This window comes from Xiphias gladius, chromosome 15 (genome assembly GCF_016859285.1).
Source record: "Xiphias gladius isolate SHS-SW01 ecotype Sanya breed wild chromosome 15, ASM1685928v1, whole genome shotgun sequence".
NCBI lineage: Eukaryota > Metazoa > Chordata > Actinopteri > Istiophoriformes > Xiphiidae > Xiphias > Xiphias gladius.
Window position 1 is genome coordinate 29,965,005 of NC_053414.1, and position 14,469 is coordinate 29,979,473.

At 40.5% G+C, this 14,469-nt stretch overlaps 1 protein-coding gene across 1 annotated transcript in view; it reads right to left on the bottom strand.

The window, feature by feature from the left end:
* neurl1aa (neuralized E3 ubiquitin protein ligase 1Aa) overlaps positions 1–14,469 on the bottom strand; it is a 42,089-nt gene that overhangs the window by 10,363 nt on the left and 17,257 nt on the right. The window contains exon 4 of the mRNA XM_040146764.1: positions 2,884–3,612. Coding sequence (XP_040002698.1) covers positions 2,884–3,612 — 729 coding nt within the window. The remainder of the gene's footprint in view (positions 1–2,883; positions 3,613–14,469) is intronic.

A 14,469-nucleotide genomic window follows, 5' to 3' on the forward strand; every position in this document is an offset into this window, starting at 1 on the left:
AAAACTTTTACTGCTGCATATGCCAATCTGCATTATACAGCTGACAAATATGTTGCCTCTTACTGTCAAGCCTTTGCTATAACTGGGTGAATATAGAATAATAACTTGTTTTTTAAAATGATGGCTTTAAGAACGTCTTGTATGCACGTGTACATTTGTGTGGCAGTTCCTTTTAAATAGGATTTTGCCAACTTTCTTTCACAGATGTGGGAGCAAATGCCATTAAAAATGTAATTCTTTAAGATAGCCACTTGCAGAGCTGTCTTTGACTATTCATACTCTTGATTGCAGCCCCCCACACCTGCCTGTACCTTGTGGGAAGGCAATATGCTTGGCAGGGCCAGAAAAGTGCCACACACCCTGTCATTATCAGCATTTAGAAAAAGGTAAACAAACCTCAGGTGTCCCAGCACACCGCTGTCAGGCAAAGTGTCCCCCCCGCAGACACATCATGTCATCCCTGCTGGTTGCAGGTCACAGCTCTCCTTCCCGCAGCCTCTTTGCACTTCTGCTTTCTCACTTCCTGTTTTTCATCTTCTAGGGTCATCACAGAGCATCTACTTTCCTTGCTAATACTATGAATGTGCATGGATACTTCCTGCTTTTTGGCATCTGTTGTGACATAAAAAGTAACAAAGTGCTCTCTTTCTCACTTGACCCTTTGGCACCGGTCATGACTGTGGCTTTAATTTCCAAAGGGGGAGAATTGGTTTGCCTAAATTGGCATACTGTCAGAGCATCGAACACTTAGCACAAATAGATTTCAACCCCAGGGTGGTAGGTGAATTAAGCATCAAGCTCGGAGCTCTCACCAGTGTCGTACCCAGCCAAATGAAGATCAATATCATGATTTCTAAGTTCCTGACCCTAGACACATCCCTGAGGTGAAAGGATGGATATTTCCACCATGTATTACACTTTCAAGTCGGATTATTCACAATAAAAAGCATGTGGTCAAAGAACAAGTGGCGGTCATTACTCCATTTACAGGATGTAGATCACGTAGTGGTCATGAAGTAGGAGTTCTAGAGAGTTTTAGTGAACTACAGAACTACCATAATTGCAAAGTAATATGCTCATATTAAGGTGCTTGTTATGCCCATGATATTCCTGTGGATGTGTTCTAAATTTTAAACATTTCCAATTTCCAGTGGTAATCTGTGTCAGACATTGCATTGGTTGTCATGGTTTTTTGAGACTGTTCCCCCTGTTCTATTGAGCATCCTGTGCTGCTAAGTTGGTAACATTTACTCTTTTACTTCAACACCCCCCCATTTAACATTTATAAGTTTTATATTTACATCTAACACACTATAATGTAGTTTTAAGTAGATTTATGGACATTTTAAGTGTTTATTAAAGTGCAGTATTTGTCTACAATTATAACCTACATCTCTTACATTATTTAGTCTTTCAGCTGCATAATATCTGTTTATACTGCAGCCTCCACTTAATGGATGCACACAGGAAGAGTTCATGACATAAATACTGTATTAATAGATACTAAAATCTGCTCACAACTACATTATACTCAATTTGAATATACTGATTCTAAATGTTTTATAGGGGAGGTTAAAGTAAAGTGTTATCCAAGTTACATATTTAAGTGATGTATGGCAGCAGTGCTGTTCAATGTGATATGACCTGAATGTGTAGAACTGCTTGTAATGTAAAGCTGCATTCAGACCAAAAATAGTACTGTATTAAAAAGATGCAAGGGGTTGTGTTTACGTGGGCGTCCTGTTACAGGTACCAGTGAGAAGAGAAGCTGAAATACTATCGAGAAAGTCCAGTTTGAGCGACAGACCTATGAAGCTTATCAGACACCAAAAAAATGCACAGTGGTATATATTCCTATGAGACAGGATTTTACAAATATGGAAAGCTACAGTATAATGGTGACAACCAGTACCTTCTGTCTTGATAACTCTAAGTAAACTGGTAAATTACAGTGTTTTCTTACAACCAGGAATGTGTACTTGCATGTATTTGATTGGCCACCGCATTTCCTGGATGTTAACAAAAGTTGAGTTATCTTCAACTTTTTGGTTTTGCTAGATGACCTTGTTTTTTTGTGAGCACTCTGCTGTGAAATAAATGAGCAGACTGCATGTTTTGGTTGTTGTTCCGAACACAGTCCCTATGCAAATAAGTTTCTTCAAAGTTTAAAGGGCCACTCCTCCAATTTTACAAATGAAGATTGGCTTACTTGTGAGAAAGAATGCCACTTCACCCCTGAAAACAGTTGTAAAATGTCTACTGTGACATGTCTACTCTCTTTCGCAGTCAGAGAAAATAACTCCTGATGATATCATCAGTATTATCTAGGAGGTGGGCTTGGAAGCTATAAATCTTGAAGTCTAAAAAGGAGCCCTAACCTATACTGGATTTGGGAATTTAAGTATTTACAATAAATATTAACAATAAATATATTGTTACTTATATCAATTGTTATTCATATTGATATGTATTTCCGATATAAATAGATTCAAAAATGTACATAACGATACACTGTACACATCATTATTTATATATGATATATCAACCCATAGTAATGGGGGTTGAGTTTCCTCCGTGTACTCCGGCTTCATCCCAGAGTCTAAAGATATGCAGATTATTTGGTGATTCTGAACTCCCCGTAGGTGTGAATGTGAGCGTGACTGGTTATTTGTCTCTATATGTCGGCCCTGTGGCGGCCCAGTGTCAGCTGGGATAGGCTCCAGCCAATATGCGGTATAGCTAATGGATGGATGTAACCCTCAGTTGTATGGAAGTGCAATAATAAATTGCTTGAGTACCCCTTTAAATCCTCTTACAAAGGGTTTTCACATTATTTTGTCTACCCCCTGTCATCTAATGTGACTTCATGTGGCGCTTACTTACCCAGAATCCTCAGCTGAGTCACAGCCCCATGAAGACCGAAGAACATCCAGAGTGGGCGGGAGTTGTCCACACACACCTGCATGCCCACATTGGTGCCATTGTGGCTGAGGATGACCTCCCCTTCGTGGTTGACCAAGAAGCCCAGAATATCACTGCTTTGGAGAGGTGTGGGCACCCGACACACCGCCCAAAACTCCTTCCTGTCCACCAGAGCCTCTGGATTGTAGGGTAAGTCGCTGGGGCGCAGCACTGCTGGGTCACAGGATGTCACACCGTAGGACAAGGAGCCTGAGCGCGCTGGGCTGGATTTGGTGACCTTGATGAAGACAGTCTCTCCAGTGCGCAGGGGTCGGTTGGTGAAGACCAGCGTGCGCTCCTCACGGGCATGCTCAGATCGTGCCACTGTCTGCTCATCTAGCGTCTTAATGTGGGCGCCTCGCAGCTGGTGGAAGTGGAGGTCACTCTCCAGGGCAGATGGCAGGAGTGAGGACTGCTGGGAGTTAAGGGAGTTCTGGGGGATGGGGCAGGTGGAGGAGGAGGAGGCTGAGGCCAGGTGGAGGGTGTGGCGATGGGAGTGATTGTGAGCATTGCCTCCATCCTCCTGCTGCAGGTTGAGGTCACATAGGCTGACAGAAAGACGGGAGTCATCCGCTTCACGCCGCAGAGAGGAGGAGCGCACTGTGGTGAAGGAGCGTGGGCGCAGGCAGTCGGGAGGAACAATCTCACTGCCTGGAAAGGGAGGGAGAGAAAAGGAAGTGGGATTGAAATGGAGAGAGGACAGCCGTTAATATTGGTCTTACTCTGTTTTGCTTTGATTAGCAATTTGCCCAAGGCCTGTGTTGATGAAGTTTACAGTCAGCTGAATCCCAATTGAGTATACCGTTCTAAGAAGGGCTGAATCTGCTGCTACTCCGACAACAAGATAATGATAAAAAAGAGAGAGCAATTTAACTTCAGTTTCACAAGTTGTATGTAATGTAAAGTACTTCTAAGACTCAATGCTGCTGTGTCAGAAAGTGTGCTTCAAGATAAAAAAATTAAAGAAAGTAGTCTGTTGCTCCCATGTCTGCACGGAGCTGAATAATCTAGTTGTAAAAAAGAAGAAAATGCTGTATGGTGTCAGACAAGTCAAGTCAATTTTATTTATATAGCACCAAATCATAACAGAGGTTATCTCAGGGCACTTTTCATATAGAGCGGGTCTAAACAGTACTGTTTATAGTTATATTTACAGAGACCCAACATACCCCCTTGGACAAGCACTTGGCAACAACGGCTATGAAAAACTTTCTTTTCACAGGTAGATACCTTGAACAGAACCCAGCTCATGGTGGGCGGCCGTCTGCCTTGACCAGAAAGGGGGGGGGGGGCTATAGAGAGATATTACTACCATTCCTCACACAGAAACACATAGGTGATTGTAGAATTTCAGGTGGGGTTATTATGTGGTATAAAGAGGAAAAATAAGAGGAAAGATGTAAAATAATTTAAAAAGCAACAACACATATCTGGCTTTAGTTAAACAAAAATATTGCCACATGTGATAATGATCTGTACATATGTGCAACCCAACCAATTAAACATGGCTATATATAGCATAAATCATAAAGCAGCCAGGAAAGCATGTCTTAATAAGAACAGCTCTACATCTAAACAGACAGAAAACGGAAGAGTGGTACTACAATTACTACAAAAATGTCATACAAATAATTAGGACAGCAGTCCAACCTAAAACACCATCAGCCAGAAAACAAAGACCTGAGACAAAATGATCTTGAAAAACTGAGAGAATATAAACAACACTCATAAGAAAAAAACATCATTATGATCAGAAACTAAGAGAGAGTGAAGAGTCCACTGATCAAAATCAGTTCTTGGAGAGATGGAACAAGTTAAACAACAAAAAAGACAACCCTGCCCTACGAAAAGGTAACATCTTGAAAGATCATTTAGGAAAACTATATAAGCAAATTTCATCAACAGTCTAAATCATGAACAGAAACAAATTCAAGAAAAATTGACAATCCTTGAACCAACAATCAAAAATGACCACAACCCCCTTGATTACAATGGAAGAATTAGAAAACAGCATAAAAAACAAAAACCTCAGCTTCAGGACAGAGATGCTGAAACACAGCAGCCCTGAGCTGAGACAGGCGCTGCCTCAGTTGTTCAGCCTTGTTCCTCAATCAGGTTGCTCTCTTGAGATCTGGAGCATTATCAATGCCCGGATGCTGGCTTTTCTTATGGAACATAACGCCTTGAGTAAAGGGGAATGGCTTTTTACTATATCACCACACTACTGACCACGTTTGCACTCTACACACTCTAATTAATCATCATGTACACCCCAAAAAAAAAGGGTAACATTTTTGCATGTTTTGTTGATTTAAAAAGGCTTTTGATTCTATTTGGCACGAGAGATTATATTATAAAATTGGTGTTGTGGATAACCTTTATGACATAATTAAGTCATGTATGTCAGTAATAAATGTGGAGTAAAAATTGACAACAAAACTACAGATCTCTTCACACAAGGGAGAGGTGTCTTTCAGGGCAACAGTTTATCTCCAACTCTATTTAACATCTACTTTCATGACCTAGCAGTGCTGCTGGAGCAATCTGGAACCACTGTCTTAACCTTTAACAATAAGGAATTTAAATTCCTACTCTGTGCTGATGATCTAATTTTGGTGTTATCCACACAACAAGGACTACAGCAACACGTGGACCTCCTGAGCAGTACTGTCAGAACTGGGCCCTGACAGTCAACTTTAACAAATCTAAAATCATGATCTTCAGAAAGAAGCCCAGATCTCAAGAAATCATATGTCAATTCAAGTTAGGAAACAACCATCTAGATCACACCTAATATTATGATTATGTTTCCTAACTTGAATTGACATGTGGTCTCAAAATCAATGTCTGAGGTAACTTTGAAACAAAAATGTTACAAAATAGACATACCAATTGGAATTTGGACTAAAAATATTTGACAGTGTGATCCAACCAATCGTCCTTTATGGTAGTGAAGTTTGGGGTCCACTCAGTCATCAGGACTACACTAGATGGGACAAGCCTCCCATAGAGGCCCTGCATGCAGAGATTTGTAGATCCATATTAAACATCCAAAGAAAAACACCAACTAACGCATGCAGGGCAGATTTAGGCTGTTACCCACTCATTATTAACATTAAAAAAAGAATGCTTAAGTTTTGGTTACATCTCAAAGTTTTCCTCAAAGACAAACTGAGATTTTAGGCACTACAAACCCAAAAACTGAACCCCTGCTGGTCTTGAGACTTACTGATCAAGTAACACCCAATGCTGTTCAACCTCAGACCAACACTGCTCACCAAATTATTAAATTAACAAAAGATACATATCTGGGGCAATGGACGAATCAAACTAAAAGTCAAAACAAACTTACTGGCCATCTGGACCTAAAGCATGAATGTAAACTGGCAGAGTACCTCTTTACTGTCAGAGATACAAAGCAGAGATAGATCCTGACCAAATACAGACTCAGTGACCACAGTCTAACCATAGAGAAAGGACAAGACAACAAGTCCTGGCTACCAACAAAGGAAAGAATCTGCGGTCACTGCACGACAGGTGGAGACAAAGATGTGACAAATATATTATTATCGGAGTAAAATACTTTAAGAAATTTGATTTGTTAATGTCAAACTTTACAAACCTATTAGCTAAATGACAGTGAAAATCAACAGATTCTATTAGGGGAGGGACATACAGCAGACTTTTAAAACAACATCACTGAATCTTACGAATGATTATCTTGACATAGATACTACATATGGACCACACACACAAACACACACACACACACAGACACACACACACACACACGATTTTACTTAATGAATTATAATCTTTTTTTCTCATCTCATTATTGACTCTGTGTGTGTGTGTGTGTGTGTGTGTGTGTGTGTGTGTGTGTAAGTGTATGGGTGTGTGTTGGTTGTATTCCTTGTAAGCCATAGCACAGTATCACTCTACAGAGGGCCATTAATGTCGTACATGTCTTTAATAGCAAGAGTAGTAATCCCATGCACACAAATGCACACAGAATTGTCTCCACTTCTGATAAGCTGCCCTCAGGTTGCTTACAGTCTCATCCTAAGCCTCGACACGGCTGCTCAAAATAACTGCTTAATAATAATGGTGGTAGGGGTAAAATTAGCCTGGCATCCTGAGAGAGACCCCTGTTACTCTGTATGCACATGTGTATCTGTAGGCCTGAGAGACAGAGGAAACCAGAGACAGAATAGAAAGTAACGATGACCTCTTCTCCTCCCACCATGGAGGTTATGAAGATACTGAGAGACCCCCCTCAGTCAAATTAAGAGTTGGAGGAGTGCAGGGTCTGGGGGGAGGATGAAGGATGAAAGACAGCGACCAGCCGCTGACTGTCTCTGGAGAGTCTCTCCAGTCCTGGTCAGCTATGTGCCCCTCTATCTGACCACAGCCGGAGAGCCTGACTCCAGATAAACCTCTTAGTTTCAATTACCAGGGCTGTGGGACAGGCCGCTTGCTGCTAACTGCACACTACAGCACTGAATATGGAGCAGCCAAGCCTCTTATGATGCCCTTCCACAGCTGAGAGGGACACAAGCCAAAGGAAGATAGATTCATGACAGCAGACATTTTGCAGGCTGAAATAGGAATGGTTTGACATTTTTACTTTTTTCTCAGTATGGTTTTAACTGGATTGTGTTGCTAATTAAAAACAGATGGTGAGATTAGTGTGTTATAAAGGGAATAATGAATTTAATTCATGCATAAATGAGGTTATATGCTCAGCAAACATTAATACACACATTTAATGTGGGGACTACTTAAATAAATAAGGGATTATGTATCTTATCTGTACGCTAAGAAGATTAAAGACAGATTGGGACTGGGTATCTTTTTTTTTTTATACTAGTGTTCATATTATAGTTCCTTTCATTTAGCAAGAGAAGCCAAACTTCTCAAATGTTAAATGTTGTCTAAAAAAAAGCAGTCATACAAGAACTGCCTCAATAAAAATGTCTTTAAAAATAATTAAAAAAAAAAAAAAGGTAAAAAAAAAAAAGGTAAATCAGGAGCTATCTTTATAAAGAATAAATAAACAAGGCTACAAATCTGACCCATCATTCCACATCAGGTTTCTCTATGGAGTTGTGAAGTCAAAGGAATACATTTGGATGTACAGGGTTTCAGAAAGAAAAGTCCCGCTCATTTTCTGCATAGACAACGATAGGTAACTGCCAGTTGAGGTTACTTCCATGCCTTGGATTGTTAAAAATAAAAGAAGACAAAATAAAATATATCTAGTTCTTTGAGTAAAAAGTCAAAGCTCCAAGTTTGTGCAAATAAAAACGTACTCATAAACTTAATAGTGAACTACACTTTCCAAGATGTATTTCATTAAGAAACATCTAATCACTGAGCTTAAAGAGTAACTTAATACGAAGCTGAAACGCTGTGCTTTGCTTCCTTCTCTGGTTGAAAGTTCTCAAGCCCATCTCATCTCTGCTGGGTGTAGTCAGAAGTTTGCATCTGTAACCATGTCCAATGGTTACAGATGCTGACCTCCAACCACTGGAGGTCAGCAAAAACAAGATTTTCAGGGAGTGGTACTCTTTAAAATTTGTTGTGAGCAATGCTAGTAATGAGTAAAAGCTGAAGGTTACGCTTTGTACGAAGCTATAATGCAATCTGCCACTTAAATCACTTCACCTTCAGATTCTGGGTACAAGCTTGACATAAAAAAGAAAATAAAGAGTGAATAAAGAGTTAGTTAACTATGACTACCAAGGTGCATTTCAGAAAAACATCCAAACGATGAGTTACATACGGCACTAGTGCCAAGCAGAAACTAAAGATTATAGTTTTCAGAAACCTGATAACACAATCTTCATCTTAAATTAGTTGATTTTTGGATTCTGGGTCACTTTTGGATTAAATCAGCAACTATAGCACAATACTGAGCTCCCAAAGCAATAACAAAGCATTCTGAATATTCTGCAGCTCTGATTAATGCCTCTGACCTGCTTCCTTATAGCAACAGTGACCAAAGTTTATGTGTTTTGTAGTATTTATAGCCACCTGCCAATACAAACTGATTTAAAAATACATGATTTCAAATTTAAAACAATGATTAAAATAAAAGGAAAGTTAAAAGTTTTAAGTTATAACATATATCTATATTATTGCTACATAATCTGGGAGACTCCTGTGTATGTAGGTATGTTGAGGATTATTGAGAATATTATTACAAGAAAAATTTGAAATTGGAAGTGTGGAAAAACACTTCACAACTTTGTGGCAGTTTCCGATACTTGGTGCTACAGACACATTTTGTTAGGTACCAAAAAAGTATTATTAGCTGCTATACCCAGCCCTACAGACAGATGGACAAACACTGTCACTGAAAAAGTCATTCCAGGATCCAAGATCCAGTTCCACAGCTTAACTAAAACCACCTCTATGAAGTTAACCTAAAAGTAAGCCTTAGTCATCTACAAAGACAGTGGCTGACATCAAGTATCAAGCTCTGAGTGTTGAACTGAAGTGGAGATGACAGCGATCTCCTCAATGTTTAATGCCCTGAGAGTGACGTGTTTGATTTTCTGCATCATCACCGAAAGGCTGTCTGATAAGCCCTTGTACACTGTAAAACTTAGACAGTATCCCTCAGAGTGATTCCAGCCATCAATTAATGTTAGCTGCTAACCCAGAGCGTGACGCTATGTTGTTAATGTTTAATGGAACTTAGGCCCTGTAATTTTGCTAATTGATTTTTCAGAGAAGAATAAAATGGAGAGAGGACAATGCCTCTGGTGCGTAAGGCAGCTCCCAGAGAGTGCAAATCAACGATTAAACACCTCACTGCTCAGAAGTGTGTAGCAGTTAACTGTGAGTCCCTGAGGCTAGCTGAAGATGACTAGCATGCCAGCTCAGATTCCATATACTAGTTTCTTCTGCCATCAATTCTCCCTGATGGACTCTCAGCCTTCATGAAAACCCTCGCTAGAACTTAGGGGGCAGGCTGTGGAAATGAACGGGGCCTGACAACGTATGGCTCTTAAGTTGTAATTGAACAGCTCAATCTGCCATGTAGCCCATTTCCTGATTTTATGGCATTTCGTCAGACAGAGAACCATATGCTAAAGGGAGGCCTGTAATGAAGCAGAGAAAACTTAATGGGGCTGGAGCCTCAAGTTTTGCTCTTGTAGGACTAGGGACGGCCTCTCCTTTGGCCATAGAATGAGATACTGGCATGCTAACTGCGCAAACACAAACCGATTGTGATGCCGAGCTGTCAGCGCCCCCCTTATTCTGAATTATTGATGGATCTTAATGACATCACCAAACGAAAGTGTGTGTTTGTCTTCCAGAACCAGTCATTTCAGTGCTGCCCATCATCTCATCCAAAATTGGATTATGTTGGGACAGACTTTGCTGCAAGACCTCCGGGACATACAGTAGGACTGGGGCTGCGGAGAGGATGATGACATGTCTCGGGGGGATAACAGCGGATGGAGAGAGAACAGAGAGGAGAGGTAAAGCCAGGAAGGGGGGATGGCTGCCTGTGACCATGCTGGATTTATGTTGAAAAAAGTCGGTGGAGGCTTCCAGAGAGCCGCAAATCATCTTGCTCTCTCTCTCTCTCAGTCACTCTGACTCTAACTCAAACGCAGAATGTGTGAACACAAACTCACACAAACGGTAAATTGATTCCTCTAAAAAATAGTCTTTTATCAGCTATTTTCAAAAAGCTTCTCCGAGGGTTTATGTTCCTTTTTATATCCTCTCCCTCTTCCTCTGCCTCTCTCACTTCTCAAAGAGTAGTCATTTCAAACCCATATTGGCTTGTGTGCCATGTATTCTTCTTTTCGCTTCTTTATTCATCAAAGACTAGTGAGACAGAGGCACCGCGGCACTGTATGTGCTCCTAATGCTTACTGTTAGCTTGGAGGACAGAAAGAGGAGTGAAAGGACTGTAGAACATTTACCATGAATTTGAAAAAGCTTGTGTGTGAGTGTTTGTGCACTCAGTGTGTGTGTGTATCCGTGTCCGTTTGTGACCTCACCAGCTGCTGCCCGCTAATCGTGGTGCACCTGCGTTTTAAGCTGACACAGTCCCTTTGTCCTATTGGTCCCTTTCAAATCCACCACTCACAGATGCTCTTTCCCATTGGCCAAGGCCAGAATTTTGCACTTTGACAGCAGCATTAAACAGTGTATGTGTGTGTGTGTGCTCATTTCTCTCTGACATTGTAATGGAGCCATGGAAGATGCAGCTGCTGACACTGTGAGCCTGGAGGTTTTGAAGAGGGGGATTCATCACCTGATTCTTCATTTTGATTGAATTTCAAACCGAATGTAGCACCTGTTGGGCTGAACCATTAATTAATTCAATGCACGGGGAGCGTGACAGTTATGGGTCAGCTCTTTCATTGGACTTTTTAAAAATCGAAAACCCATTTGGCTTGCATTTTATTCTCAGGTCCTCCTCTGAGCTTTTTTTGATTAGAATAATTAAGCACCTGTTGGGAAAGTGAGGGAGGTGATGGGAGGGAGAATGGCAACATGTCTATTTTGGCCAACATAGGCTTTGGCTCATGCTGTAAATGTTTTTGATTAGGGAATAGCTGCAAAGCAGGTTAGCTAATGCTGTGCATGGGGATATGGACAGAGGGAGAGGCTGGCTTAGTGGCTTTGCTAGCCTGAGCAGATGGAACGTGCTAGGGGTTTGAGCCAGTGTTGGAGGAGGGGGGTGGAGGTGGGGGATTTACTCTCTCTCACGCACACATTCTACCTCACAGGGCTTATCTTTATCCATATTCTCCATGGAGGGTTTCATCTGATGTCAGCAAAGGTGAAGAGAGAGCTGGAACAGGGAAGAGAAAATGGAAAGAGAGATCTTATGAGATTTGAAAAGGGAGAAGAGGAGAGGAGAGGAGAGGAGAAAAGAGGAGACAAGAGGACATGAGGAGTGGATGTACAATAGATGTAAAGGGAAGTGGTCAGCTAAGTTTAGCTGAGAAGGAAGAAGGTAGAGATGGATATCTTGGGAGATATTGCGATGAACAGATAAATCAGACTGTCAGGGAGACAACACAGGGTGTTTGAGGGAGAAAGAGGCAGCGTATAGCTCAGTGACTGACCCGGGGATTAAGAAACGAAGACTGAACAGCCAAGTGAGTGAGAGAGCGAGATATAAAACAACTGAGAGAGAGAGTGAGGGAGGGGTTGTAGAAGACAGAGGTGGTGCCAGAGGGTCTTTGTGCTAGATGTTTAGGATGTTCTTTATTCCCTGGCACTGACCAAATCCCAATCCCTTATTGGGCTGGGCAGCTTTGAACCTGGGGCTTTTGGAAAGAGCAGCAGGCTCTCAGGGTGACACATGGCCGTAACAAAGAGCCAGGCAAAACGCCCGGTAAGTCACAAAAGCCCTTTCCCTTAGGTCATTGGCAGAATTCAGCATGTGCCACCCCTTCCCTGCCAATCAGCATGCCAGGACCTTAGAGTTAATAATCTCCATCCTAAGGTTCTTATATTAAACCCCCCTGTTTTATTCCTGTGCTCAAGCATGGAGGAAGGCTGAAGGCTAATTATTTATTAGTGGGAGAAGACTGACACCCTCATCACATGCATATCAATCCGTTTGCTATCATTCATAGTTATAGAAAACTGGTACAACACTTAAAGCTGCGCTACTACATATTTTCATATTAACAATGGGTCAAATCACTTTGTGTAATGTGTTCCTGCTGCAGCAGGATAAATCCCTGGAACACTACTTATTTCCCCTACGGAGTTGGTGGAGATCAAACCAGAGCTAAGAGGAGAGTAAATATTGGACTTACATTTGCTGGATAGCCAAAGACACCACCCCATATGAATGCTAATATTGCCATGTGTGTGTTGGATGTGTAAATAGGCAAATAGTTGCTAACGTAAACCATATCAACATTATAAGGTGATAACATGTCAATGTCTTATTTGCAGCTTGTTCCGCTGCCCCCAAGAAGTCAAACAAATCAGTTAATAATGCTTCAAAACATAATTTCAGATTATTCCAACTTGGGTTTCATTTTTGATATCTTTGGCAATTGTTTCTATCAATTACAATAACATGGGATTCACCAAAGTAATTCCTGAGATTTGGTAACATAGCCACAATGATATCCAACAGTACAAGAAACCCCAGTGGTCAGACAACCATAACAGTTTGTAAACTAGCCAACAGTTTACACACATTATGTAAACTAAGGATTTTTTTCCTCATTAACAATTAACTGATTTTCTCAATTATTCGATTATGCAATGTTAAAACAGTGAAAAAAAAGGCCACAGTAATGTCTTCACTTTGCTTATTTTGTCTGACTAACAATCTAAAACCTTAATATATTCAATTTACTATCATATATGACAAAGAAAAACAGCAAATTGTCACATTTCAGAAGCTGGAGCCAGACAATGTTTGGTTATTTTGTTTGAAAAATGACTGAAATGAATATTCCGTTATCAAAATAGTTGTTGATTAATTGTCTGACAATTGACTAATTGACTAATTGCCTAATTGTTGCAGCTCTAATCTAATTATCTTTATTTGAAGGTAACAGCAATAGTGAGTGCGACCATAAAATGTAATTATCAGGAAGTCAAAGCTGAACTGGGGACTTTGCCTGTAAGTTGTGATGGCCGTTTACGACGACAGTTTAGGTAATAATTCTACCATTTGCCTCGTCTTCTTTTCCAAAGAAGTTTGGCTAATCTCTGGTTTGTTTAAAACAGATTTCTTTTAATGAATGTCACAGTGTTCCCAGATCTCAGCACTTGGTACAATTAATATTCAATTAATATTTTGTTAATATTACAGATAATGTGACCAAAGTTGTAATAAATTATCCTTTAATTAGGAAGAAAATCACAGCACATGACAAACATGGCTGCCTAATTTTAGAATATTATTTCTGATCCAGCCCACTGATGGTCATCCACTTGCTTGAACTGTGTCATAGAGGAACCTTCATAAACCCTGTGACTGTTGTCATTCTGTCTCGGTCTAAAAGTGTAGAAGCAGGGTACAGTAAATATGGTGTTGATTCCCCTGGCACTGCTTCAAAGGGCGAGCAGCACTCCAGTGCTGGGTGTTTCAGAGGATCTTTACTAAACATCATGCTTTGAACTATGGGTAAAATCACTTCTTTTGAGCGCAGTAAACACATAAATCTTGACAAGTTACCTCTAGTTTACCCCTATTACAAGTTGTCTGTTTAATTTCTCAGTGCTGATAAAGTTTTAACTGGAATTATTTTACTAATATTTGCTAATCTGTCTCTTTGAAGAGGAAATTAGTGTACTGGAGTATCCAGCCAAGGTATAGTAATTTAAAACTGATTCTAAATGCCAAATCACACAAATTCAGTTTGCTTTTTCCTAGCCTTTTGAGCTCTCTAACTAACAACCTTCATAAATTATATGAAGCAAGCTCAAGCCAAGAAACACAACATTGCTAGATTTGCTGTGCTTGATGTCTAGAGGTCTTTACAACACTAAAAACCCCTA